The sequence below is a fragment of the Indicator indicator genome, chromosome 27, assembly GCF_027791375.1.
Source record: "Indicator indicator isolate 239-I01 chromosome 27, UM_Iind_1.1, whole genome shotgun sequence".
Taxonomy (NCBI): Eukaryota; Metazoa; Chordata; class Aves; order Piciformes; family Indicatoridae; genus Indicator; species Indicator indicator.
The window spans coordinates 7013418-7039380 of NC_072036.1; the positions used below are offsets into that span (position 1 = coordinate 7013418).

The window sequence follows — 25963 nt, forward strand, 5'->3', positions numbered from 1 at the left end:
CTTCCCCATCTGATGTCAAGAGCTAATGTTATTTGCAGGCTTAATCTATTACAGTGCTGACAATTTTTCATGGCATAAATGTATGACTGTGCAGAATGAGAGTGTAATGCAATGGAGAGCCCAACAAGATTTTTATGTGTGAAGTAGCAGATAATACCACGGAGATGAGTATGCCTAGGACACTCTTCACTGTCTGTCTTTAAAGATGTGTGGCACTGCTGCAATGACTTAGCCTGCTGCCAGAGAGAGAGGATAGAACAAAAACATGTGCAGCAGAGAGGGACATTGTATAGAAGTTGTCAGCATTCCTATCTGATAACTAATCCTGTCACAAGCTCTGGAAAAGGTCCCTGGATAATGGCTGACAGGTATATCAGGGAAGGGTCAAAGATTTAAATAAATTATAGCTGTTTCTTACCATTTCACTGAGCATGGAAGTGTTTGCAGGGAGATTTAGCTGTAGCTGAACTGCTGATGTTGAACTTGCATGGCTTAAAACACGAATGGGACAGATATGCATGGGAAGAATCCGGATGAGACATGGAGACGTTGTTGCTATAGTACTTTTAAGATCAGGGGAGCTACTTATACACAGTTTTTTTTTTTTTTTCTTTTTAAATGGATGGTGGGGGGAATCACTTTAAAATAATTTATGTGGATGTTACTATAGTTCACTGTCTCTCCGTTGGGTAAAGGTGCATGCCACAGGAGCCTGAAAGTGTTTCCATGATGAAAGGCAAGCTGGTTGGGACACCTTGCCAGCCAAATTGTTGACACATTGTTTCCATCTTACCAGTGAAATGCCTTTTTTCTTTGTGCCATCTTAATCTCAAAGGGAATCATTTTGGGGTGTCTGAAAACCAGCTAATAGTTGAAGAGGCCTCTGGTTTCTAAATTAGACATTAACACTCACAGAATGCCTTTCCTTGCTGAAAGAAGGTGAGGAGGCAGAGGCTCCAGCTACACCTAGAAGCTTGAATTGAGCTATGGAGGGTCTGAAGGGCATGCCCTTATGTGAGAGCAGCTGGCAGGAGCAGATTTATGCTTTGCTTTACAAGTCACAGAGGGCATGAAGGCTGGGCCACCACTATGCAGTGCAGCTTCCTATGCCAGACTCTGCTTCTGTGAGGGAGTCTGATTTTAAATTTCCTGCAACTTTGAGAGGTTCAAAAACTCCTTTAACTCCTCTGACCTATGCTGCTGCTGGCTTTGCCTCCCAGCTTTACCCTTTGGGATATGCAGCACAGAATCTGGCCCTTAAAACCATTCCTCCATTCATCTGTTCTTGTCTGTGCCACGGTAACTTCAGTAGTTTAGGATTTTTGCATCGTGTATCTGCTGCTGGTTTGCTCATTTGTAAGGATGGATTCCACTAGGTATAGTTTTACCATGCTTGTTGAAAGGTGGTGCAGCTTTGTCATTTTTGATTAGAACACACAGCGAGCCCTTCTGGCTTCTGTCAGCACACTTTAATTTTTCTTTCCTGTTGAATGGCAGTTTACAACAGAAAGTGGAAAAGTGCCTGGAAGATGGTATCCGCCTTCCGATGCTGGACACAAAACAGCTCCAGAGTGAGAATGAATGTCTCAGAGAAAAGAATGAGAAAGCCAGTAAGGTTAGTCTGCCAGGGTCTTGTTGGTGGCATCTTTCACCTTGTGTCCTGCATTTCTTTTCTTTTCTGTTTTTCACTTCAGAAATAAATATCTCATTGCAGAATTTCTGATCAGTACATGTAATTTGCATGACATTCCTATTCTAGCAGAGTTAAAATCTGTTTTGTAATTTACATTTTTAAAGGTTCCATTTCAAATCTACACACCTATAAGCTATATTAAAAAAAAGGGGGGGGGAATCTGAAGAGATTCAAGCCTTTTACATTACTTCATTTTATATTCTAGGTCATAGACAATCAACAAAATCAGATAGCTGGACTGATTTTAGACATGCAGGTAAGGAAGAGCATGCATTGTATACTCTACATTTTTAGTTCATAAATATAACATTACTAAAGTTGAGTTTCATCCTTTTTATCTTCCCAAATAGGAGGCAAAGGTAGGAATGCCAAGAACATCTTATGGCCTGTGGTTGACCTGTGTTCTCTTGCAGGCTCATAACGTATTTGTTACTGATATTTGCATGGTTTAGCACTTTGCTGGTACTCATCATAAAGTGGAAAACTATTGCTGTGTAGCATCCTTACTCTCCTGCTCATCCTTATTCTGCTTCTTGTTTACATTAGAATTTCCTGTAAGGATTATCTCTGTAAGTAGTAATGAAGCTTCCCTTCCAGCTTTGAGGTTCATCTGAACCAAGTACATCCAAAGTACAAGAAGTGGTGCTCATTAGGAGCTTCATTGCTGAGATCCTTGGTAGACAGGTAATCTTTCTGACTCATACCACTTCACATTTCGTGTCCTTTAAGCAGGTGCCTCTTCAGCTGCATTCTGATACATCACTCACTTGGGTATCTTAACTCTCTTGGGCACCTATCTTGGAGCCAAGGATTTTTTCAAGATAGCAGAGGTGATCAGCTAGGAGTCAGTTGCAGCTCTGTGGATCAGATGAACACATCTGGCTCCTGAGACTCAAGAATTACTTAGTGTTCAGTGTTTGTTGTGGCAAAAGGAAACCTTTTACAGGTTGCAGAGAAGGTATGTCTTGCTCTAGAGAAGGAGCAGCACTTACAAAACCAAACAAACATCTCTTTTCAGAAAATGTTGAAGCCAAATTCAACAAATCCTAGTTTCTGTGTTCTTCTTGATTGGCATTTGTCTCCACAATTTTTGCTTCCTTGTCCTCCAGAAAGACTGAAGTTACAGGATAGTTGCTTGAGAATGAAGAAGTTGCTGCTTCTTTGACTTTGTGTGTATTAGATTTAGAAGAACAACAAAGAAATGTTGATTCAGACAGCAGTGTATGAGACACTGCTATGTGCTCATAATCATGGTATAATGATTTTGATGGATGGTCTTGCTTGGTTGATAAGTTCTTCTGAAAGTGAGGGATTAAAATTCTGGTTGGTCTTGACAAGGTGTCATGCTGCATTTATAGTACATCTTCAGAAAGAGACAAATTGTAGATGAGTGGTGTTTAAAAAAAATAAATCTGTATTTACATGATTAATTTAGGCATCACAAAATTAACAAAAAAAAGGCAGTCAGACTGTAGGATGTCAGTGTTACCCCAAGTACATCTGTCAATCTTGTCAATCACAATGAACTCAAACTGCTATGCTGGGAGCCATGCCATCAAACTGTGACTTTGGAAAGCATATGGAAAGATGAAAGGTGAGATATGGAGGACTCCTAGCACTGTGGGCTCAGCCAAGCTGGTAAGCACGTGTGCTTTTGGTGAGCATTAAGATGAGAGTAGCAGAGAATGGTAGATGTGAGGTGTATCTTTTAGAAATAAACACTGATCTCCACTTGCAGTGGTTACCACTAAGGCATCCAAGTCACAAGCTGAACGTGTTCACATTACTTGGAATAATCTAGAAGTTGGTTTTGGAGTAGTCTGCAGTCATGTAAATGTAATAGCAGATGTAGCCCTGAAAATACACTGGGAAAGGTAATATTTCTGAGCCTGTCTTCTCCACCACTTGCCCACCCTCAGGCTGCACAGTCAAACCTTTCATGTCTGGTGTTGATGCCTCTCTGAAATCTGTAAGTGGTGGTACTGATGCCTGTTGTAAATGGGGGCTCTAGGTGTCCCTCAACTTGCTCATCATCAAAGGCCATTAATATTTGAAGGTACTTGGAAGCTGGGAGGGTGTCTTAGGCATCTGCCATGTTCTCCTCTTCCTTCCTAAGCATCTTCTGTTTGGTTGCTGCCCTGGATGGAGCTAGAGGGATCTTCAGTCTGACCCAGGGTGACTATTTCTCTCAGTAGATAATGTTGTTAAACTAAGGAAAGTTTCCTCCTCTACAAGCACAGCAAAGGAAATGCCTGAAGCAGAGTTATTTCCTGCCGTCTCCTGGCTCAGGATGTTTCCTCTTTCTTCCTCCCCTTCCTCCCACTGGGGTGTGAGCTGAGCTTTCTCTCACAGCTTATCTGTAGGATGCACGTTTCTTCAGCACTTCCTTTGGAGGGGCACAGTGTGGGTGAGCTTAGGAGCAGGTCGTGTGTGTGAGAATGGTTTTAAAACAGTAATTTCTGGGTTCTGCCTGCTCATTCTTATTACTTGCATGAAAAGAAAGTGTAGGGGGTTCTTTAGTCCATATGAAGTGTGTAAATTTTAGCACCACTGTTTCCCAGTTGTGCAGAGGGTGTGACAAAGTGCTGTCTTCTCCCACTTCTGCAGGGTTGAGCTGAATCCATTGGAAAACTTTGTTCAGGCTGTGCACCTCCTGGGAGTGACCAGCCTATTAAAATTCTGCTTAGTGTTGGCCCTGCCTTCCTTCTCATTGCTGCCTCTTCCTCAGCCCTAGTAATTCTTAGGGCTGGCAAGTCAAATGCCTTCTTGCCCATGCTGCAGGCCACATGGTAAAAGGCAGGCCTGGATACACAGATGTAGCCTTCTATGTGCTACAATCCCCTATACTGGTTCTCTGGAAGGTGTATTCTTCATACCTCTTAGGAGCAACTCTCACAAGAGATTTTCCAAAGCCAACTTGTTTTAAGACCCCCAAACCAGCATACCTTGACATGATTTGCATGATTCTCTCAGATGGGACCTTGGGTTTTCCTCTTGTCTTTGACTAAGGTTGCAGAGTCATAGTGCAGTGATTCTTGCAGACGTTTCTTGTACTAAAGAATTACTTTGATCTTCAGATAGCATTTTATTTAAGCTGCCCTTTAGAATTCCCAGTGAAAGAGTTCTTTGCTTTGGAAGAACAATGTTTAGGACTGTTCCTACAGAGATTCACAGAATCAGCCAGCTTGGAAAAGATCTTCGAGATCATCAAGTCCAACCCATCGCCCAACACCATCTAATCAACTAAACCATGGCACTGAGGGCCTCATCCAGTCTTCTTTTAAACACCTCCAGGGATGGTGACTCCACCACCTCCCCAGGCAGCCTATTCCAATGGCCAATCACTCTTTCTGTGAAGAATTTCTTGCTAACATCCAGACTAAACTTCCCCTGGCGCAGCTTGAGACTGTGTCCTCTTGTTCTGTCAGTGGTTGTCTGGGAGATGAGAATGACCCCCACCTGTCTACAACCTCCCTTCAGGTAGTTGTAGAGGGCAATAAGGTCTCCCCTGAGCCTCCTCTTCTCCAGGCTAATCAAAAAAAACCCACATTCTTCTGGAACTGTGCCATAAATTGAGAGACAATAGCTTGTGAAATGCTCCTTCTTTCAATAAACAGAAGTTTAGTGAGGATGTACTAATATAAAGTATGAACACTTAAAACCATTACCTGTGTTTTTGTTCACTTTAGTCTATGCAAGAGAAGCTTTTGCAAGAAAAGATGACAATTCAGAAGATGACAAATGAGCTTGAAGAAAAAGAAAGGAACATAGAGCAGCTAAATAAAACTCTCTCTGAAGTAAGTAAAAGCTCCAGTAGCACAACCCCTGACCACACCAGCTGGAAAGAACCTTACAGAATGATCATAAGATCCCATGGTAGGGTTTTGTGAGCTTAGTGACATGTCTGCTTGTGCTGGCTGCTGTGCAGATATGTTATAGCTGTCCCTGCCCCAAGACATGAAATATTCAAAGGTGAAGCAATGGTAATGTGAAATAGACAACCGTGTCAAAGTTGTTTATCAGCCATTCTTTGGAGGGTACACAGATAGTGATTACATGTATGGAAATTAATTATTATTAATTACATTGTGGTTTGAAACAGCAAACCTTCTGCTACAGTGCATGCTGCAGACTCACTTTCCCCTTTTTCCCTTTTACTTTCCCCAAAGAACCAAAGACTGATGGAAGAGAATGCCTGCCTGAAGGAGCAGATGCGGCAGGTGGAGCAGTCCAGGCAGCCAGTATCTGAGAAGATGCCTATAGCAGACCAGTTGTTCAAGGAAATGTCCCATTGCTTGTTTGACTTGAAAGCACTGTGCAGTATTCTCACCCAGAGAGCTCAGGGCAAGGAGCCTAATCTATCTTTACTGCTGGGAATCAGATGTAAGTGATGATGTCATTCCAATGCTTGATAGTGTTCTGAGACAGGGGGATAAAGGTTAGGCAAGTGGTGCTGGACAAACCAGTGTCCCCCTTGCTATGTAACTGGAGCAGTTGTGCATGGAGCATTCTGGAAAAGCTGGGCTTTTAATGCACCTGGGCCACTAAAATGCCCTTGCCAAGTCAGGAGAGCAGGTAGCTGGTTCTTCATATGGACCAAATCATGGATATGCTCATCCCACTAGAAAGTAAAGGTGTGTAGCCAGGTGTCCATCCCTCTGGAGATGTGTGGCAGTCACCCTGAGGGGTAACAGATGCTGGTCTATCAAAGGTCTTGTGCCCTATAAAGTCATTATGAGGGCAGGCATGGTGTGGCTACATCTCCTGTCTTTGTTTTAAAGCCTTTGGGATCAAGTGGTAGGGATATCCATCTGCTGTTTGACTGTGAATGTGTTGAATTTGGAGGTGGGGAATGGGGGTGTCTGTGGGTGTCAGATAAGCCTGGTGCCAGGCAACTTCATCTCCAGCACTGTTAATGGCACTGCTGTTGGGATCCATCAGACTTCAGCAAGTCTAGGACTTGGTGCAAACAGAAAAGCATACTTTTCAGAGGAGCACTGATGGGCTCTGAATGGACTTTAATTTCACATGGTACCCCATTTTGTTGGCTTTTTCATCATACCAAAGCCTGATTTGTCTTAATGTGCAGTGACCTGCCCCTGTTTCAAAGGGGACTGAGAAGTTCACAGACTACATCTGTATGAGCTTTAACCTTGGGTGTTGTTTTTCCTAGCACTGAGTGGCTCACCTGAAGAAAATGAAAACTTCCACAGCACAGAAACCCTTTCCAAGAAGCTCCTGGATGTGTGTCAGCTGCGGAAGGACATTGATGAGTTAAGGACTATGATGTCAGACCGTTATGCTCAGGACATGGGGGACAACTGCATTACTCAATGACACCTTCTCATCTAGTATCTAGTGACTTATTAAATGCTGCTGTGGCACAGGTCTTTGCATTTTTATTAAGGAGCCATATTGGAAGACTGCAAATACTCCCAGGTGTGCAGCTCTGAGAACTGTGCATATTTAATCTTGGGAGTCTGGCAGGGAGGGGAGAGACATCATCTGAACAGAGTGGTACAGACAACAAGAAGTCTTTTCTCCAAACTACTGAATGTAGGAACAAGCTGTGAAGAATGATTCAGTTGGATACTCTGCTTCCTTCTCTAGGGCTCATTTTATCATTTCACCTGGTTTCTGGAATCAGAGCATCAAAACAGCCATGCTGCTATTCCTCTCAGTCCTTTCTTTCAAGGGTTTGTGTGGGATTGCCTGTGTTGTGAAATGTAGAGCAGAGGGCTGAAGGACCTGTAGCTGTGTGTGGTGAAGCCAGTGGTTTCTGCAACTGCACTGCACTCTAGGAATTGCAATTGGAGCAGTCTTGGAGCACTACAAAAAATGGTTGCTCTTCAGGTTGCCTAAAAAATGTTATATGGGAAAGATACTGGGTTTAGTAGTGATATCTAGCTTGCTTGCCCACTAACAGGAGAAAACCACCTCACACTAGATCAGGTTGCTCAGAGCCCCATCCTTGGAGTTGTTGAGGCCAGGCTGGATGTGGCTCTGAGCAACCTGATCTAGTGTGAGGTGTCCAGCCCATGGTAAGGGGGTTGGAACTAGATGATCTTTGAGGTCCCTTGCAACCCTGACATTTCTATGATTCTATTTATGCACATCAAGTCCATAAAATACAGAGCTGTCAAATAGTTTTAAGCACTCTCACATTGCTGTAAGAAGTTTCAGTGATACCAAGTCTTGAGACAAACTCAGAGAAGCTGGAAGGCATCAAACTGCAACATAGTAAGTGGCTGTCAGGAAAAAAAAAAAAGAAAAAAAAATAGAAGCCCATCTGTATCTTAGTGTTTGTACCACACTTATTTTTCCCTTATGTTAATCTCCTTTTTAAAACGTGGCTGGTCCATGCTCCATCCCTGGAGGCCTCTGAGGAGGTTCTGAGCCACCTCCACCCTTTTTACCACAGCTACAAAATGGGTGTTTGGCACTTGGCAAAATCAGGGCTTATAACAGAATGTTTTCACTTAGCAGTATTAAGTACTCAGCTATCTGAGGACTGCAAAATATTCCACATTGTTTGGCAATTCTTGATTTCTTTATTTATGTAGGAAGCAATTGCATGAAAAAAAAAAAAAAGAAAAAAGATCATGTCCCATAGTTTATTCAGTGAGTGTCACTTGGCAGTCCTGTTTCCCTCTCATGGGACTGATGCCATACTAATGCTTCTAATTTCCTGGAACATCACTGAAAATTAGCTGCACAGTTATGCATCCTGTGAAAGAGATTGAACTGAAGGAAACAAGCTTGCAAAGAGCAAAACTACTCTCAGATCACACTGTTCAGAAAATATATGAGCATCAGTTCCATATTTGGTATTAAAAGTTTCCAGTGACTAAAGGTGTAAGTCTGCCAGCTGACCCAGAGTGTGGATAATAGCAGGAATCTCTTAGCTTAATGGTTAGAAGCAAGTAAATTTTAGGGTAACTCTTTTATGGCAAAAAGTGGTAGTACCTTCAATTTTCTGATTATGTTAATAGAAAAAAAAGGTTTAGCAGCATAGACTGATTACCAGTTTTAACTTGGTGATGTTTTGCTTTCTGATTCATTGCTAAACAGCTCATGTTTTAATGTTGCTTTTATGATTTAGTGATTTTTTTTTTTTAACTATAGGATATTATTTATTTGACAGTTTTCTCTATCCTGAATCTACACATGGAGTAATTTGTGAAAAATAGTGTTTCTGTTTATATTATTGCTACATGGTGTCTTCAGATAGATGAATCTGACTGGTTCAGCTCCTGTGAGTACTAAAACAATGTCTAGATTCTATCTGTAGTGGAATTGCCTGGTGTCTCTACTTCAAGGTAAAAAAAAAAAAAACCCAACCAAACAAGGCCATTTCTATTTTAAATACCTATGCTTTTCCTGGAGGTTTGAAGGTATACTTTCATACTAGAACAAAACTGAAAACAAGGATCTTTGCACCAGTGGGTTTGGACAGTTTCCCAAGCCTCTAACAGTGCTGGCTTTTGTGTCTAGGGCCTCAGCTCAGTCCTTTGGTCTTGACTGTGCAATGAAGCAAGTCTCCAGTTTATGGCAGCTGTCTCCTATTAGAATTCAACAACAATTCAGTTAATAAAATAGAAGTATTAGGGAGAAGGGAAACCCTGATGTTGTATGTTACTGTGTCCTTAGATTCTTGTACCTAATAAACATCACCAAGCAACACATTCTTCTAAATTTGGCAGAAATACCAAGGAATTTAACAGAGCAATCAGAGGAGTCACTTAGAACTACTGAGCTGCTCGTCTGGCTGCTGTGCCTCCACTCTCCCTCCTGTCTCAACTGCGGAGCTGAGATCAGAACTTTGTATTTGCAAAGCACTTCAGGAGCTCTCATGCTCCTCAAGCATTAGTTGAAAGTCCCTCAGGAAGGAGGTCCCATGTTCTTTGTAATACTTTGATTGCAGTGCTGTAGGCTTGCATTGTAATATTTATGACTCTAAAGCACTTGATTTTTTTACCCCCCACCCCGAGCTTATCTGCCTTTGTCAAATCAAAGTAGGGAGGTAAATGATGGATGTGTGAGCCAAAGATGCAGACCACCAATTGACCATCTCTAGTGATGCAGTGTTTTGCTTTGATTTCTTCAGATTTGGCCTGGTGTTGTAGTAGCAGTTACTCTATATGCATCAGTTTATGGATGCCTCTAAATGGAATAAGCTTTGTCGAAGATATGCATGGTTGTTTAACTGGTTACAATGTCGTGTGCGTGGTCTCACTCAGCATATTTAATACAGAGTTGGGCAATGAATGTGAACATTGGAATTGCATAGATTTCGTCATGACAACTTTTTGCTCTAGCTGTTAGACAATCTCAAGGGCTGAAAAAACAACTGCTGGTGAATGGGTCCTGTCTCATTCTGTGCTGGCTGTCAGCAAACTTGTACAGTAATTTTTTGTTGTATAGTTTCAGATGGAGTGTCTGCAATGCTTTAGGAGATATTTACAGTGTCTACTGTATTCAAGAATGTATTTTGAAAAAGACTTGGAAAGTAACTGTCCTTGGACGAGCTATAGACAACGCTATGTATTTGCTAATAGAAGTAATGCAGCTCCTTTGTGTAAATGTGATGTAGGTTGGTAGCCTCAGCTGTGCAGCTCTGAAGCATGATCCTTGTGTGAAATTGTAGAGATGCTCTAACCACTGCCTTGAGCTCTGGCATTCAGAACTGCTGGTGGCCAGGAGGTCATTGCAAGAGCTGAAATTCCGTCCTTTTCATTTCAAAAGGTTTCCTCCTTCCTTTGCCCTCACTGCCTGCCTTTTGTTTCAGCCCCTTTGGTGGGCCTTTTTCTTGCAGGGTAAGAGCACAAGGAAAGCCACCAAAGCACCTTCCTCCTCAGCCTGCTGCCTTAGCATGGGCAGCGACTGCACACTGCAGTCTCTCTCCACATGGGCATAGTTTGCTCCATATTTCCTTATCCTTACCTATGATGTGCTGCAGGTGGGGATGGAAGTGTAATTGGACTCTTCTCATTGATGTTGTGAGTGGGGAAAAGATCTTCTGAACTAATCTGCATTCCTAGACTGCAAACAAATCAATGGTTATTATCCAAAGGGATGATTTATTCTGGTAGCTCATTAGCAATATTAATTCCACAGCTGCATACCTTTGTGCCTTTTTTTTTTTTTTGTCCTGAAGTAAGTGAGGAGCTTACTTGAGCTGCAGGTAAGTTGTTAGGATGCTGCTCCTTGTTTTCCTCTCACCTGCCAGTGTTTTGTTTTGCTAAGCCTTTGTAGTGAGATCTCTGGCATGATGTCTGGGAGCAGAAGCATTCAGCTAGGCACTAGGTGTACACCCCCAAATGTCAGGCCGGCCGTAGCATGCAGCTTTTTGAAATACAAAGCATGAGCAGGAAACTCATCATAATGTGTTTATTTTGTGTCTGTTAATTACAATCTATCATTAGTTCAGCGGGGAAGGAGTGTCTGGAGCTCTCTTGTAAAAGCACAGCTGACACACATACTGGATCAGTCCCTGCAGACTGGTAGTTTTGTAAATTGGGTTCAATTTTGGAACCGCTCAGAATACCTCATATGTAAATAGAGTTGTCATGACTTAATCACAATGTGTTCATTGTAAAAACAAACAAAAAAAAAAGGCAAAAAAAAAAAAAGCAAAGGAGCCACTGGCTGGCTCAGCTTTAGGCTTGTTGTTTTCGCCTCTTTTTTGTAAAAAAAGTGTTGTTTTTTTTTTTTTAAAGTAGGGTTTACAGCTAGAATTTTGAATGCCAAAGTTCTATTTATTAAATAATAATAATAAAAATTTTCATTGTTAATGGCTGGTATTTTTCCACTGGAATTTGTTTGTTGATGTTTGGAATTTGTATCCACAGAGCAAAAAAAAATAAATTTTGTTACAAAAGTGAATTATTTTCTTTCTTTTTTTTTTTTTTGTGGTTCTCTTTTGTTCATCTATCTGGCATGTGATAGAGTGACCAAAGCTGGACCCAGGGGCAGGAGACAAGGAATTGTGAAAGATCTTCTCAACAGCCACTCCAGCTTCTCTTCAGTGGCCTAAATATCAGCTGGATGCACTCACAGAATCACAGAAACACTCAGGTTGGAAAAGACCCTCAGGATCAGCAAGTCCAACTGATAACCCTGCTCTACAAGGTTCACCCCTAAACCATATCCTCAAGCACCACATCCAAACAACCTTTAAACACATCCAGGGTTGGTAACTCAACCACCTCCCTGGGCAGCCTGACCACTTTCCATGAAAAAAATTTTTCCTAATGTCCAGTCTAAACTCTGTCTTCCTGGTGATAAGTTTAAAACAAAACCAGCCAAATGAACCCAACCAACCAAAAACCCCAAAACAGCCTTAGCAGCAAAATTCTGGTTTCAGTGTGGTAAAAGGATGTTTATAACAGAGTTCCTTTTGGAGTCCCTCATGTGTTTTTGGGCAGGTATTTCTCTTACACATCTTGAATGCTCTTTGAAGAGAGCCCAGGTAGGACTTTTAAAAGACTTTAGCTGGCACTAAATTGCAGGCTGACTTGAAATGATGTCTTGTTTCAAAGTTGTTGAAGGATTCATCAGCTTTGGAACATGTGGTTGTCCCTAAAGCAAATGACACAGGGCAAGAGAGAAAATTGGATGGTGAAACAAAACCAGCAGTGGGCCTGGTGCTGAGGAGAAAACTGGTGATTAGAAGGGACCTGCTTTTACTTACTGTTTTGCTGTTAGAAAGCACAAATAGGTGGCTGGTCAGACTGAGCAGTAGTCAAGGCAGTCAGAAATCCCTGCAGTGTCAAACACTGCCAGTCATTCTAGTCCAACACAACAAAGCAGTATTGACTTCCCTTCCATGTCAAGTTCATACAGTCTGAGGAAAAGTCAAAGCTTAAAGATTTTCATCAATGCCACTTCACAAGTGCCAAGGGAAGTGGGGTCTCCCACACAGAAGTTGACACTACCTCTTCTTTTCCAAGGCACTGGGAATGTCACTTTAATTAGCTAATGCTTTATATATGGTAGAGATCACTTGCTTTTCTCCAGCCTTGTGACTGAGCGTTGAATGATGGGCTTCTAACTCAATTAAAACATTCTGTGCCCTGTGTAAACGTATGGAAAGGGCTGCACAGATGCCAACTTTCCATACGATTGCTGAGGCTGACCTTTTGTCAACTGCCCAAAGTCAGGTTTAGGTTTCAAAGTGTCATGATTAAAGTACTGCTAACAATAGCAGTGGCAGAATATGTCCTCTTGCTTTTATGCCACAAACAAGCTACGGCTCCAAATGTGGAGCAAAATGAAACTTGGAGCAGTGAGGCAGCACACAGCACTGCAGCATCTTTGTAGATTCACAGATTGGCTTGGGTTGGAAGGGACTTTTAAAGATCATTTAGTTCCAACCCCCCCCTGCCAAGGGCAGGGACACCTTTCACTAGACCAGGTTGCTCAAGGCCTCATCCAACATAACCTTTAAGACCTCCAGGGAGGTGGCATCCATGACCACCTCAGGCAACCTGTTCTAGTGTCTCACCACCCTCACTATAAAGAATTTCTTTCTAATCTCCAGCCTACATCTACCCTCTTCCAGCTTAAATCCATTCCCTCTCATCCTATCACCACAAGTCCTTGTAAAAAGTCCCTCCCCAGCTTTCCTGTAGCCCCTTTCAGGTACTGGAAAGCTGCCCTCCCTGAAGCCTTCTCCAAGCTGAACAGCCCCAGCGTTCTCAGCCTGTCCCCATAAGGGAGGTGCTCAAGCCCTCTGAGGACAACGTGAACGAGGACAACTTGCAGCAGCTACATCCTCAGTAGATCACCTACATCAGGGGTGAGTGGTTGGTTTTGTAAAGGGGAGAATTTGTGTAATGAGAGGATTTCCAAGTGGCAAGGGAAAGCATATACTATGGAACAAGATAATTACATCTTAGTATGTGCATATTTCTTTTCCTGCTTTGGGTGAGCTACTCTCTCTTTGGTGGTGGCTGCTGCTGCTTTTCTCCTCCTTTTCTTGTGTGGCAGGTGTGAATTCCAGGGAGGTAAAGGCATGCCTCAAGTCAGGGAGTTGGAGCCTGCTCAGTCTGTGGAGAACCTGATAGGTTCAGCTAATGCTCTGGGGCTCTTCTGTGAGCAGTTTGGCAGCTCCCCCAAAGAATGCAACCCGTGGGTATTAATAGACCAGAAAATTGACTTAATGGTGTGGGTACCTGTGGGAGCATTTGCCTGGAAGAAGGCAAAAGGAAACCACTGTCAAGGTCTGCTTGAGGAAAGTGTCATCTTGCTGAGAGATTGAATTGTAACACCAAAAATTGTGGTAAGAGAGTTTCCTGACTGAAAACTCCTCCCTGAGGGGGAACCAAATGGAATTCAGTATGACAGAAGATCTCTTCCTTACATTAAAATTGAAAAATGCAGGTAATCCCTGACTGCCAGGGAGATGCTAAAAGTACTTCCCAGGCTTGTGTTGTATGTGATGTATGGAGCTTTGTGATGGCTCTGGGTGCCAAACAAGGGTATTTCTGACTGCACCAGGGTGAGGACCCAGTGCTGGTTCCCCACTGGCCTAGCTCCCAGGGCTGAACATTGTCTTGGAGGGTCAGGAGCCAGCCCCTTGTGACCACAAAGCTGAGCCCAGTTCTCCAGTGTGGACTGAGCCAGAAGCCTGGTGTGTCAAGAAGCCAGCTTGCCCATTCTGGCACCAGCAAGACCAGCTCAGTAAGGAGCTTGCCTAGCTGTGGCACAGGCCTGATGCCTGTTGCTTCAATCACAGAAAACCTCAGCATTTCACCTCCTGTGTTAGCACATGGAGGAAGGGCAGTGAAAGGCCTTTTACCTGTTCCTGGGACTGTCATTTTGATCCCACAGAGAAAAGTAGTTTCAAATCCCTCTTCTGCTTTCTCTGCTGAGACAACAATTCTCATTATATCTCTCAATGTTAGTGATTTACAGTTAGGGAGAAAGCCCTCTTTAGTTACTACATTTGAATGGGTTAAAACATTCTCTTTTTTTTTTTTTTTTTTTTTGCTTTAGACTCTCTGATGACAAAGTAATTGCCATTCTTTTTTAATGACTGCTATTTATGATACCTGTGTTGTGGAGCAGGCATGTTCTAGAGACCAATTTGGCTGAGATCTTGAAACTAATGCAGTAATTGGAGCAAGGGCTCATTACACTCTCTGTAATTGTATCCACTTTCATTAATTTACCAAATTATTTTGCAGGACTGCAATCGCTTTCTGACTCATTTTATGGTTTTGTATTTCAGGCTGTAGGGACCAAGTATATTACATCTGGGCTTGAGGCTGAGGGAGGACAAGAAGGAAGCACCTCAATATCTGCTTGAGGGGGCTGCTCACAAGGACAAGACGCCTTGCTAAAGGCAGTTTGGACAACAAGACTTTAATGGACTGATTTCTAACCTCCTGCTATTTCTGACCTCATCATAGTTAAATCAGATGATGCCTAATTTATTATCACTTAGATTGGGAGGGAATCCAGCAACAGGGAAGGAGGGAGCTCTGATCAGAGCTTTTTCAGATGATCTGTCTTCATCTAGTGCATGGACACTTGAGCAGGTCAAGAAGCTGGACTTGTGTTGTTTCATTTGAGCCTAATGTTTTAAGGTGGCCCAGAAGTAATGCCAATGCCTGGGACAAGTCCAGAGCTGTGGGATGGCCATGCAGTGGGATGGGATGAGCCAGTGATGTCCCACTGCAAACAAATCCTAGCTGTGACATAGGCTCTTGAGTCTGACACCCCCCCCCCCCCCTCCAGCCTTTGAAAACCCCACTCAGGTGTCTTGGTGGTGGTCATGCCTAGAACACAACCACCCAATTGTTCTTTGAGTTCAGCCATGAGGCAGCCCTCAGGCTTTTCAAGTGGAACTTTCTCCTCTGCAGACTCAGCTGTGCCATGGAATGGTGCTGTCTCTCACCTTGCCATTAATCCAGACAAATCCCTGTTATCCTTTTTAATGTCAGAGCTGGGTGGCAGGACCTGGGTTTTGAGCTTTTCTTTGGTCAGTAACTCTTTCATGCTAAATAGGATTTACCAGCAGGTTAAAGCCACAAGACAACCACCTCCCAGAGGAATCATCCCTGAAGTGTTATGACAATGACCAGAAGATCATCATCCTGTAGCCATTCACAGCCTCACTTTTGCCCCTCTTATGGGAACCACCACCTTGGAGGCTGCAAAGCAAGGCTGGAGTGCAGGTGTCCAGTGCCTTGCAGGGAGCTTCACAGACGGAGGGAGTGCTCTGAGGGGCTTTGACTGATGGCATCATCTGCTCAGCCCCCAGACACACCTCATTATACAAGCTGGTGACAATCAGCTCATTAGTTCCGTTATTGCCCTCTGCCTTAGTGCCTGGGAGCCAGCCAAGCTAAGTAACAGGGTATTTTTAGTTTAAATTATGGTTTGAAGATTTTAATTAAAAGCCGATTATAATCCATCTGTTTCTCACACCCTTTCCTTCACCCGTATTCCGAAAAATTAATTACCCTTGGGAAGAGCCAGTGAGAATAGCCAGCTCCCAGCCTCTGGCAGCTTCACAGCTTGGCTTTGCTGCTGCCCAAGTGCCTACATGGAATTGTTTTGGTTGGAAAAAGACCTTTGAAGATCATCAAGTCCATGCATGGAGCCAGCTCAGATGTGTGCACAGGCAGGAGCAGTCACACAGGGCAGGTTAACAACCTCCCTGGGGTGTGTTGGAGGTTATTTAAGCCAAAGCAATGGCCTGCTCAGACCCTGGTAGCTGAGACATCTATGTCTTGAAGGTGAGAAGAGGTGAAAACACCAAGTGTTTCACTCATTTAAAAATATTTTTTTTTGTTTGTTTCCTAAGAGCTTTTTCCTCAAGTCTTGAGTTGTTATGAAAGGCAGCACAAAAACTACCCCAAATGGCTGAGAGCAGCTGAGAGCATGGGGGAGCCCAGGCAGCTTGAAACTAAGAGTGTGCAGCCTGACTCCAAAATATGTAAAAATCAATTTCAAAACTGAGCCTTTCCTTAAAGAAAAATAGAAGTAAAACTAAAAAGAAGTGAATCCCAAGTCATGGACTAAACTTTGCCTTCTCAAGGCTCACCACTCATATCCCAGCCTCTATAAACAGAGGTACCTCATTTGGGAATTGAACTGTTTTCAGCAGCACAAAAGCTTTCTCTGCCAAGGAGAAATCAGCAATTTAACTGAAAGCTTTTCTTAACTTAAAAAAAAAATACTGCTGCTGTTATTTCCCCCTGGGAAGTGCAAAAGGTGAGTGAGTCTGGCAGCAGGGCTGGAGGCTTGAAGGAAGGAAAGGATTTTTGTGCTGCACTCCGTGTGGACAGACCTGTGTGACTGAGACCATTTGCTGGCTAATGGGGGAGTCAAAGCTCTCAGAGGTTGGGGCTTAGCTCACTTGAGTGTTGAAATGTCATGTTTTGGAAACCAGAACATCAGGCGATGGTTAGAAATCACAGACACACAGAGCCCACTTTGCAGCTTGGTTCCCTACAGCTCTTGCACTATTTGCATTTTGTTAGTGCTTATCCTAACCTTTCTCCATGGCCATCTATAGTGGACTGAGAGAAGTCCCTCACGCTGTGGGGCAAGGAAGGGGAAGTCTGGAAGGACACCAAAACACAGAGCCAGGGGAGCATGGAGAAGCTGGTGAGGTCTATGTGGTGTCCATGGCAGGAGAAAAGGGACAGGGAGAGGCCTTCACCTAGTGATAAGTGGTTTGTATTAAAGGATCTTGGCAAGCAAAGCTTAGCTTTGCCTTGGGCAGCTGGAGCCCATCCATTTGTGTGGCAGTTCAGTCTTAACTGGTTGAAATAGGGATAAAAAGAGGTTTCACAGAGAGGAAATCTGAAGAAGCAGTAGTAACATCTTCTGTGTCTTAGGTTTGGGGCTCCACCCAGCTGTGCAGGAAGAGTTTCTAAAGTATGACAGCACCAGGGTGCTGTTATTTATAGGCACATTGATACAAGACACAGCACAATCCCTGTTTAATGAAAGCAAAAATGTCTGTTGCATAAACTGACCTGCTAATAAAAAGAAATTAATTAGCCCTGCACTTACGCCTTCTAAACCTGCCTGTTGAATGCTTTGAATTGCTTTGGTGGATGGAGTGAAGAACTTGTTTCTCTTTGACACAAACTCACCAAGAAGAGGTCAACCATCCATCTATGGCATGCCTGAAACGTATTTCAGAGACATCATGTCCTGGAAAATAGGCACAAAATGCCCAAATGTGGTGCTGCCTGCTGTGTTTGGAGAGCTCTGGGGAAGTTGCTGTGTCGCGGTGCCTGGGTGTATGTGTGTCAAGTGGAGACTGCACAGGCCCCTTTGGAAAGCATCTTGACACCTCCACAAGGACTAAACAGCAACTCCACTCCACACCCTTTGTATATAAGACTGTGAAGGTGAAATTAGATGCTAAACAAACTAGTGGTTTTCAGTGGGGTGCTACATCTCCTGCCTTGGATTCCCTACCACCCCACAGCAATCAGTAAACCAGGAGCAGAGATTAGTTGAGCTGCACCAACCCACATCCATTCCTCATACAATAAGGAACAGGGGGAAATCTCTTAAATGCCTTCCTAAAGGGCCAAATTGAGGCAGAAATTTATAATTTCTTTTATATGCAGCGTGATTTCCCTGTATCCACAGGTACTGTATGAAGACCTGAACTGTCTTTCATTCTGTAGATGCAGCACAGAGCATAAGTTCTCTCTCCTCAGGTACCAGATCAGCCTGCAAGTGGTTGAATTCCCTGGGTGGCTTTCCCCATGCTGGGGCTGTTCAGCCATGGATTGGAGATTGTCACCCTGTGCTTGTGCATTGCAGTGGAGCATTCCTCTGCTGCCTCACATGCTTGCAAAGGAATGACCCAGAGAGTGGAAAAAAATAGAGCATCACTCTGACCTCTGGCTGGTTTGGGAAGCAGTCCCTTGGGAAGGGAGCACCATGGGAGAACATCATTCAGCATCATGGGGCTGCATGGAGCAGAGTTCTGCTTCCTGCCTGCCTTCACTGCTCTCCTTTCCATCCATCTGCCCATGAATTTCCAGAGCAACAGCCCCAGCAACACTTCCCAAGTGGCCCCAGTGCTTTTCTTCCCTGTCATGCAGCACCAGTAGCCCCTTCAGCACCACCTGGTGCCACTCTCCACAAAGGCACAGACTCAGGCAGTGAGCATCACTGCAGCAGTGGCTGCTGTTCATGCCTCTGTCACTGTGCCATTTAATTCTAATTGAAAGGTCCCTGCTCATTTATTCAGTGGTCTGCTGGTGCTTCAGGCTGTGTGTGTGCAATATTAAGTGGAAAATGAGCTAGAAAATATCATTAAAAGCTTCAAAAGTTCAGACACAGCTGTTTGTTCCTTTGACAAACAGCAGACAGCTCCCACTCTCTCGTTTCCAGCCAAGAGAAGGAACAGCAGGATTACAGAAATAAAGTTGTTTCATGAGGAAGAGTCCTGGCCAAGCAAGCAGACATTTGCAGCACTGGTGAGGACAAAATGTACAGAACAAAATGTAAGTGGAAAGATCCTGAGATCCTGCTGATCACAAGGGTGTATTTCCAGCACTCCCAGTCTCTTTCTGGTCACAAAGGACAAAGCAGATGGTTTTGTCTCCCTACTTCATGCCTGAGCACCAGCAGCGTGGGATCTTGGCCCCCATCCACAGGATCTTAATCTCACTGCCTAGGGAGCAGAATGCCAGCGTGAGCTCCTCCTACCTGCATATCTCACTCCATTTTTAGGGCCTAGTCCTTATCAGATGAAGAATTCTCTGCCTGCTCTAAGGTACATGTCCTGCCCTCCCTGTGTGATTTGCATGTGCAGCAGCTGGAGCAGCAAAAGCTCCCAGGTGTGGGCAGTCCTGGCTCTGCAGAAGCACTGTGTGGAACTGGGTGGGGGGTGTCCCCAGCTAGGGGCAGCTGCCATTGTTCATCTTAGCCCACGAGCTGCAGTAAAAATGTTCTTCAACCATGACTCAGAGATTTTCCTTATCATTTAGTAAAGCTTTTCCCTAGTACTAACAACCCTCCTCTCTCTCATCACCCTTCCAGTACAAGGGAGCACAGCAAAGCCTGAGAGCTCATCCAGGGTCTCACCTCCCACACTGCAGGAGCTGTGGGGAGAAGTGAAGGGATGGTTGACTGAGTCTGGCCTCAGCCAAATTGTGGAAAGCAGCTTGGGCAGCTCTTGCTGCCCATACCTGACACGGACTAACTGAAAACAAGAGCTGAAGCCAATCCTGACTTGAATGCCTGTGCATCCTGCTCTCATGAATCTTCTTCCTGCACCATCACTCACTCTTCCATCCACTTGACATTTTGCTAGCTAATGAATAATGTGTCTGACCTTCTCCTAACTAAGATTCAGCAGCACAACTTTTCCCAGCTACAGCATGGAGAGACAAAAGGTGACAATGTCACAGTTCCTTTCAGAACCATTCCAGTGTCTCTGGTGAAAGCAACACAGGCTCCATGCAAGAAATGGATTCTCCTTTCTGGAGGGGCAGATTTGAGGAGTACCACTACAGAAAGACTTCTTGGTTCATCTAGTGATGGGCTGCATCTTCACAATGGAGGGTTTGGAGGTTTTATTAACACTTTAGGATCAGAATTCAGTGACAGCACATGTCAGCAGGCTGCCCAGTGAGGAGTGTCCTCACCACAAGCTGCACTTCTACCATTGCTTGTTAAAATAATAAGGGCATGTGGATACTGACCAGGAAGAAGAAAACTTTGCAAGTGAAACAGCAAGTCATTGCAAAAGAAAAAATGGGGAAATAAGGATTGTACTAGATGAATTCTAGAGATTCCTTCCAATGCAGTGCGTTTTATGATTCTATGAAATGACTGTGAAGCCTTTAAGACTGTTACACAAGCATCTGTAACTACCAAGGTCATTATGGAGGGGAGAATGAAATAGGCAACTGTTAGTCCCACCCTTCAAATCAGAATTACAAACAGCTGCTTTAAAGCAAAACAAACAAAAATTAGATAGGAGAAAACTGTCCATCAGCACACCTAATAAAATCCTGCATTGAATTCAAGGGGAAATAAGTTAATTCACCTGAGGAATAAAGATTAGCCACTCCTGCCATGAAAATCCTGTTCACTACACATCCCTCACTCAAAGCACAGCCAATGTATGCCATCAAAGTCTTTCTAACAAGATCCTAAAGACTCCAAAGGGAGAAAGAGAAAAAGGCTAGAGAGGTTTCAACAAAAGCCTCAGTAACACAGAAGTAACCCATTCAGTACATGGTAGGATTGCTTATGCCCGAGTCCCTCACTATGGCTCAGGGAAAGCTTCAAAGCACAATGGATGTCGTGATGTGGTCCCTGTCATGCAGGGAGTCATCACTGAAAATGAGCATGCTGTAAAAGAGCAAAGGAGACAGAGAAAAGGGAGGGAAACCAAACCAAAACACCCAACTCAAAGCAAAACTCTGGCTTTTAAAAACCTCTAACCCACCATGGATATTTTGAGTCTGGTGTTTTGAAAACCCCAGGCTAAGGATGAATATGAGGGAATCCCCACGTTCAGTGTGTCCTATCTCACTGCATTTCCCATCCTCATCTGAGCAAGGCCCCTCACAGGAACATGGAAATGCTCAGGATGGTTGCCAGATTAGCCCAGATACAACATGATCAAGCCAGTGAGTTCCCCACTGCACTATTTCCTGTGGTAGAAAGATGTTTGGCAGGGCTGAGAGTGCCACAAGGAGCCCCATATTGCCCCTACCAGCTCCAAAACCATTACAGCCCAGGGCTGCTCCCCTTAACCTACAGAGAGATTCTTCAGGTGCTTTGTCTTTCCTTAAAAAACAATCAGTACTCACACCCCATGTTTCCTGACTCCCAGCTCTCAGCAGTTATCCTGGTGGAGGGTAGCACCCCAGTAAGTAGCAGCCCAGCCCTCAAAAGCAGAGCCAGATTTCTGGTCTCCTTTTAATCAACTGCACAGACATAGCCATAGAGACATCTTTGGGAACAGTAATTAAAAAAAAAGATTCCTTCTGCAGCCTTCAAGCTTCATTTCTGCTCTGTAATTCTGCCTTTGTACTCAGCAAATCTGTTCAGATGCTTGGGCTCTGCAGGAAGGAAGAAAAGGTTTGGAGTGCCATTTGTCTTGGATGAACATTTATCTTGATTAGTGATTTATCACATCACTATTTAATCACCACCAACATTTACCCTAGCATTGGGCACATCACCTACATTATTAATGTGCTAAGGAGGTCGGTTTCTCCATTAGCTGCAAAGACAAGAAAAAAATAAAAAGAAAAAAGAAAATATAGAAAATATAGAAAAAATAGAAAAATAAATAGAAAAAATAGAAAAAATAATAGAAAAATAATAGAAAAAATAGGAAAAAAAAAAAGAAAAAAAGAAAAAACAGAAAAGAAAAAAAATAAAAAGGGTGTTTGAAACCAGCCTTTGGTCCTGATTTATCTCCATACCAATGGCTGCAGAGCTGTTTGTCCTGACAGCACACATGGGTGCAGCTGGGCAGGCTGGGCTGCTCTGTGCTGCTCCACCAGGCTCCTGCTGGTGTCCAGCACTGGCCAGTGGACAAGGAAGGTACACAATTAATGCTCCTGCATGGTGACACTAGATCAGCACCTAAGAAAAACTGCTCTGTTCCTGATGGGAATTTCTCATGGCTGGAGGAGACAGGAGAGGTTTGTACATTTTACCAAAACTGAGGTTATAACATGGAGGAGAAAGGTCACATCTCAGTTCTCCATAAGAAAGTGGAGTAGCTTCTAGAGATGTTTAGCACTAACCACCACCCATCCCAACCCTTTTTGCAAGGGTGTTCAGGGATCCCCTGTCATTTATCAGTGCTGAAAACATCCACTCCTAATTGCAGCTGTCTGTTTATTAACCTGCTCTTGCAAAGCAGGATGTGCAGGCAAGCAGATGAATGGGTCACTGCTTGTGCCCAGGAGCTCTCTTCCAGCAAACTTCCCAAAACAGCTGAGTGCAGAGAGGCAGCCACACCGATGCCAGCTCCCCTTCCAGACCTGGCAAACTTTGTTTCCCTATACCCACAGCTCCCCCTGAGCTGATCTAATCACTGCAAGGTTTGCAAACTTGCCTGGTGAACTGGAGTAATGGAGGCATCAAACCCACTCTGACTCCAGAGAAACTGAAACCCAAGTTTTCCAGTTCTCACCTAAGCACCTGGGCACAGTTGTTAGAAGGGAGGAGGGAACAGAGCAAAACGTGCAAAGCCAAGTCCTTGCCTCCTTTGTGCAGAGCTGCTGTGGAGGCACTTAGGGATTAATAGAGGTACCCACTGTGAGGCCTTCAATCAGGGAGCTGGTCAGATCTACTCCTGTGCCTAGGACAAGGTTAGCAGAAGGCATCTGAGAAATCATGGCTTCAGATTAAGTCTTCAGTTCATAGCACTCACTCCATCTATGGCCAGCATAGAGAATTATGCTCCCAACATGAGGCTCTCCATCGCTCCTCAGAGCTTCCACAACCTCTGAAACCTCTCCATAGATTACACACACTGCTTGGGCAGCACCCACATGTTTAAATCAGTGGGGAGAGGACCTTTGAACTGTTAAGTGTATCTTGACAGGTCTAAGGCCAGTCCCTCTGGGCTCTACACCCAGAGTAAATAAAAAAAGGAAAAAAAAATCATCTAAAAAATGCATTGAATTTAAATCTGCTTGCCTCAATGTAATTGAAATGTAAATCTCAGCAATGCAGCTTAGCTAAAGGAATGAGTTTCTCTTTCAGTCCCACAACAATGCCATTCTCACAGACCAATTTGTTTGACACAAAGCACACAGCCTCTGGAGACCTCAAAATCTCCCAGCACTTAAGCTTATGAATGACAAAATTGCCACATCAAAACATAAGAAATTAATTGCTACTAACAGCAGGGCTTGTCTGATGTGCTCCATTTAAATTGTGCAGCTTTCAGAATACCAGGAATTGCTCATTTAATGGACTTGTACATGGGGCACCATTGCAGCACCACCTTTGAGACCTCAAACATTTGCAAGAGGCTCAGAAAAAAACCCACACCAGAGCTGAGACAATGCTTAAGGCAGCAGAGACTCGGTGAGATAGACTCATTTTAAATGAACTTTCCTGAACACATCCAGAAACAGCAAATTATTTTGTCTTTTTGCTCATGACACCAAAAAATTGAAATCTCTGAATCACTAAATATCAGCATTTCATAGAATCATTTAGGTTGGAAAAGACCTTCAAGATCACTGAGTCCTACTCTAAGAAGTCCACCACTAAGTCATATCCCCAAGCACCACATCCACACAGCTTTTAAACACATCCAGGGCTGGTGACTCAGTCACCTCCCTGGGGCTCTTCCAACAAACAACTCAACTTCCATTTACTTTTTCATCATTATTCTTTTGATTTCTAAAGTTCCTTCAGGCAGGAATATTTTCTTTGTATATACCTTGTACCACAATGAGCTCAAGAGGACACTTAAATTCATAGAATCACAGAACTGTTAGGGTTGGAAGGGACCTCAAGGATCATCTAGTTCCAACCCCCCTGCCATGGGCAGGGACACTTCACACTAGATCAGGTTGCTCAGAGCCACATCCAGCCTGCCCTTAAAAACCTCCAGGGAGGAGGCTTCCACCACCTCCCTGGGCAACCTGTTCCAGTGTCTCACCACCCTCATGGAGCTTTGAGTTTCTACAACAGCTCAAAGCCCAACATTTCATAAATCTCACTGCAAATAAGAGGAAAAGAATCTGGCAGATGCCAAACAAGTGTAATATGTTATGTACAAATACATCATGTATATGTGCACACCTATAGTGGTAGTTCTGCAGGTAGAGTCATGTTCAGTTAAAAAAAAAAATCCAACCCAACAGCTAGTGACAGGATTCAGGGATTCTGGGCAAAAGAATTATAAATCACAGAATAGTTTAGATTGGGAGAGACCTCAGAGACCATCTACTCAAACCTCCCTGCTAACTGAGAGGCAAGGATGCCTCTCAACTAGACTCAGTTGCTCAAGGTCTCATCCAAAACAGCATTGACCACCCCCAGGGAGGAGGCATCCACAATCTCCATGGGCAACCTATTCCAGAGTCTCACCACTGAAGAACTCATACTGAAGAACTTCTTCCTATGATCCAGTCTAACCCTGCTCTCCCTCAGCTTCAAACCATTCCCCCTGGGCCTGTCTCTAGGCACCCTTATGAGAAGTCCCTCTCCACCTTCCTGTAGGATCCCTTCAGGTATTGGGAGGCAGCTCTAAGGTCCCTCCAGAGTCTTCTCTTCTGTAGGCTGACCAACTCCAGCTCCCTCATCCTATCTTCATAGGAGAGGTGTTCCAGCCCTTGAATTACTTTTGTGGCCCTCCTCCAACAACTCTGTGTCCTTCTTCTGCTGGGGACACCAGAAATGGACACAGTATTGGAGGTGGGATCTCACAAGAGCAGAGTAAAGGAGCAGGATCTCCTCTCTTGCCCTGCTGACCACACTCCTCTTGCTACAGCCTAGGATATGATTTGCCTCCTGGGCTGCATGAGCACACTGCTGGCTCATGGGGAGCTTCTCATCAATCAATACACACAAGTCTCTTTTTTCAGGGCAGCTGTCAGTCTCCCATTGATGAGATATTCCCATCTCACAGCAGAACTATGATGTATTCTTCATGTTCCACTTCAAAACTTCTGGCACTTTGAATGTCTGAAAGGTAGGAAGCAGATGAGGGCAAATTCACCCGTGGTGTAAGCCTATTTATTTCGCTCAATTTAGATTAGAGATGAAATTGGTTCCTGCTGGGATTTTAAATGATGATTAAATTTGAAATGTCACTACCAGGCTTCAGAACAGGGAGAGCTCCAGCAGGCACATACTGCCCATGGAAGGAAGCAGTGCTGAGCCACCTGGAGAGCAGCCATCCATCTTCCTGAAAGAAAATCATTACATTCTTCCATCAGAAGCTTAGCAAGTTACAGGATTTTTAACAGAGCCACCTTCTAGCAACCTTTCTTTGCTCCCTGAGAGCGGTGGAAGCTGCCAGACTTCATTATGGCAGGGACAAGATGGTTGGACCCTGTGTCCAAAGAGCTGTGTCATCTGCATGGTACCTGTCACAACTGCTGCTTGAAGGAGCACATGAATTTCTTTCTTCAGTGCTGCAGCCAGCTGACAGATCTGTGACATGGCTCCAGATGTTGGCAGACAGCTGTTCACAACAGTGCTCCAGACAGTGTAAAATATGCAGAGGGTCTCAAGGCTTGAATGCTTTCTGCTCTCATGTCAGCCCTTGCCCAGTCTCAGCCAGGTAGC

At 44.0% G+C, this 25963-nt stretch overlaps 1 protein-coding gene across 1 annotated transcript in view; it reads left to right on the top strand.

Moving 5' to 3' along the window:
- Positions 1-7490, top strand: part of CEP85L (centrosomal protein 85 like) — a 93765-nt gene extending 86275 nt beyond the window's left edge. The window contains exons 11-15 of the mRNA XM_054393022.1: positions 1498-1615; positions 1899-1949; positions 5383-5490; positions 5863-6076; positions 6867-7490. Of these exons, the coding sequence (XP_054248997.1) occupies positions 1498-1615; positions 1899-1949; positions 5383-5490; positions 5863-6076; positions 6867-7030 (655 nt within the window). The 3' untranslated portion in view covers positions 7031-7490. The remainder of the gene's footprint in view (positions 1-1497; positions 1616-1898; positions 1950-5382; positions 5491-5862; positions 6077-6866) is intronic.
- Positions 7491-25963: the final 18473 nt, after the last annotated feature.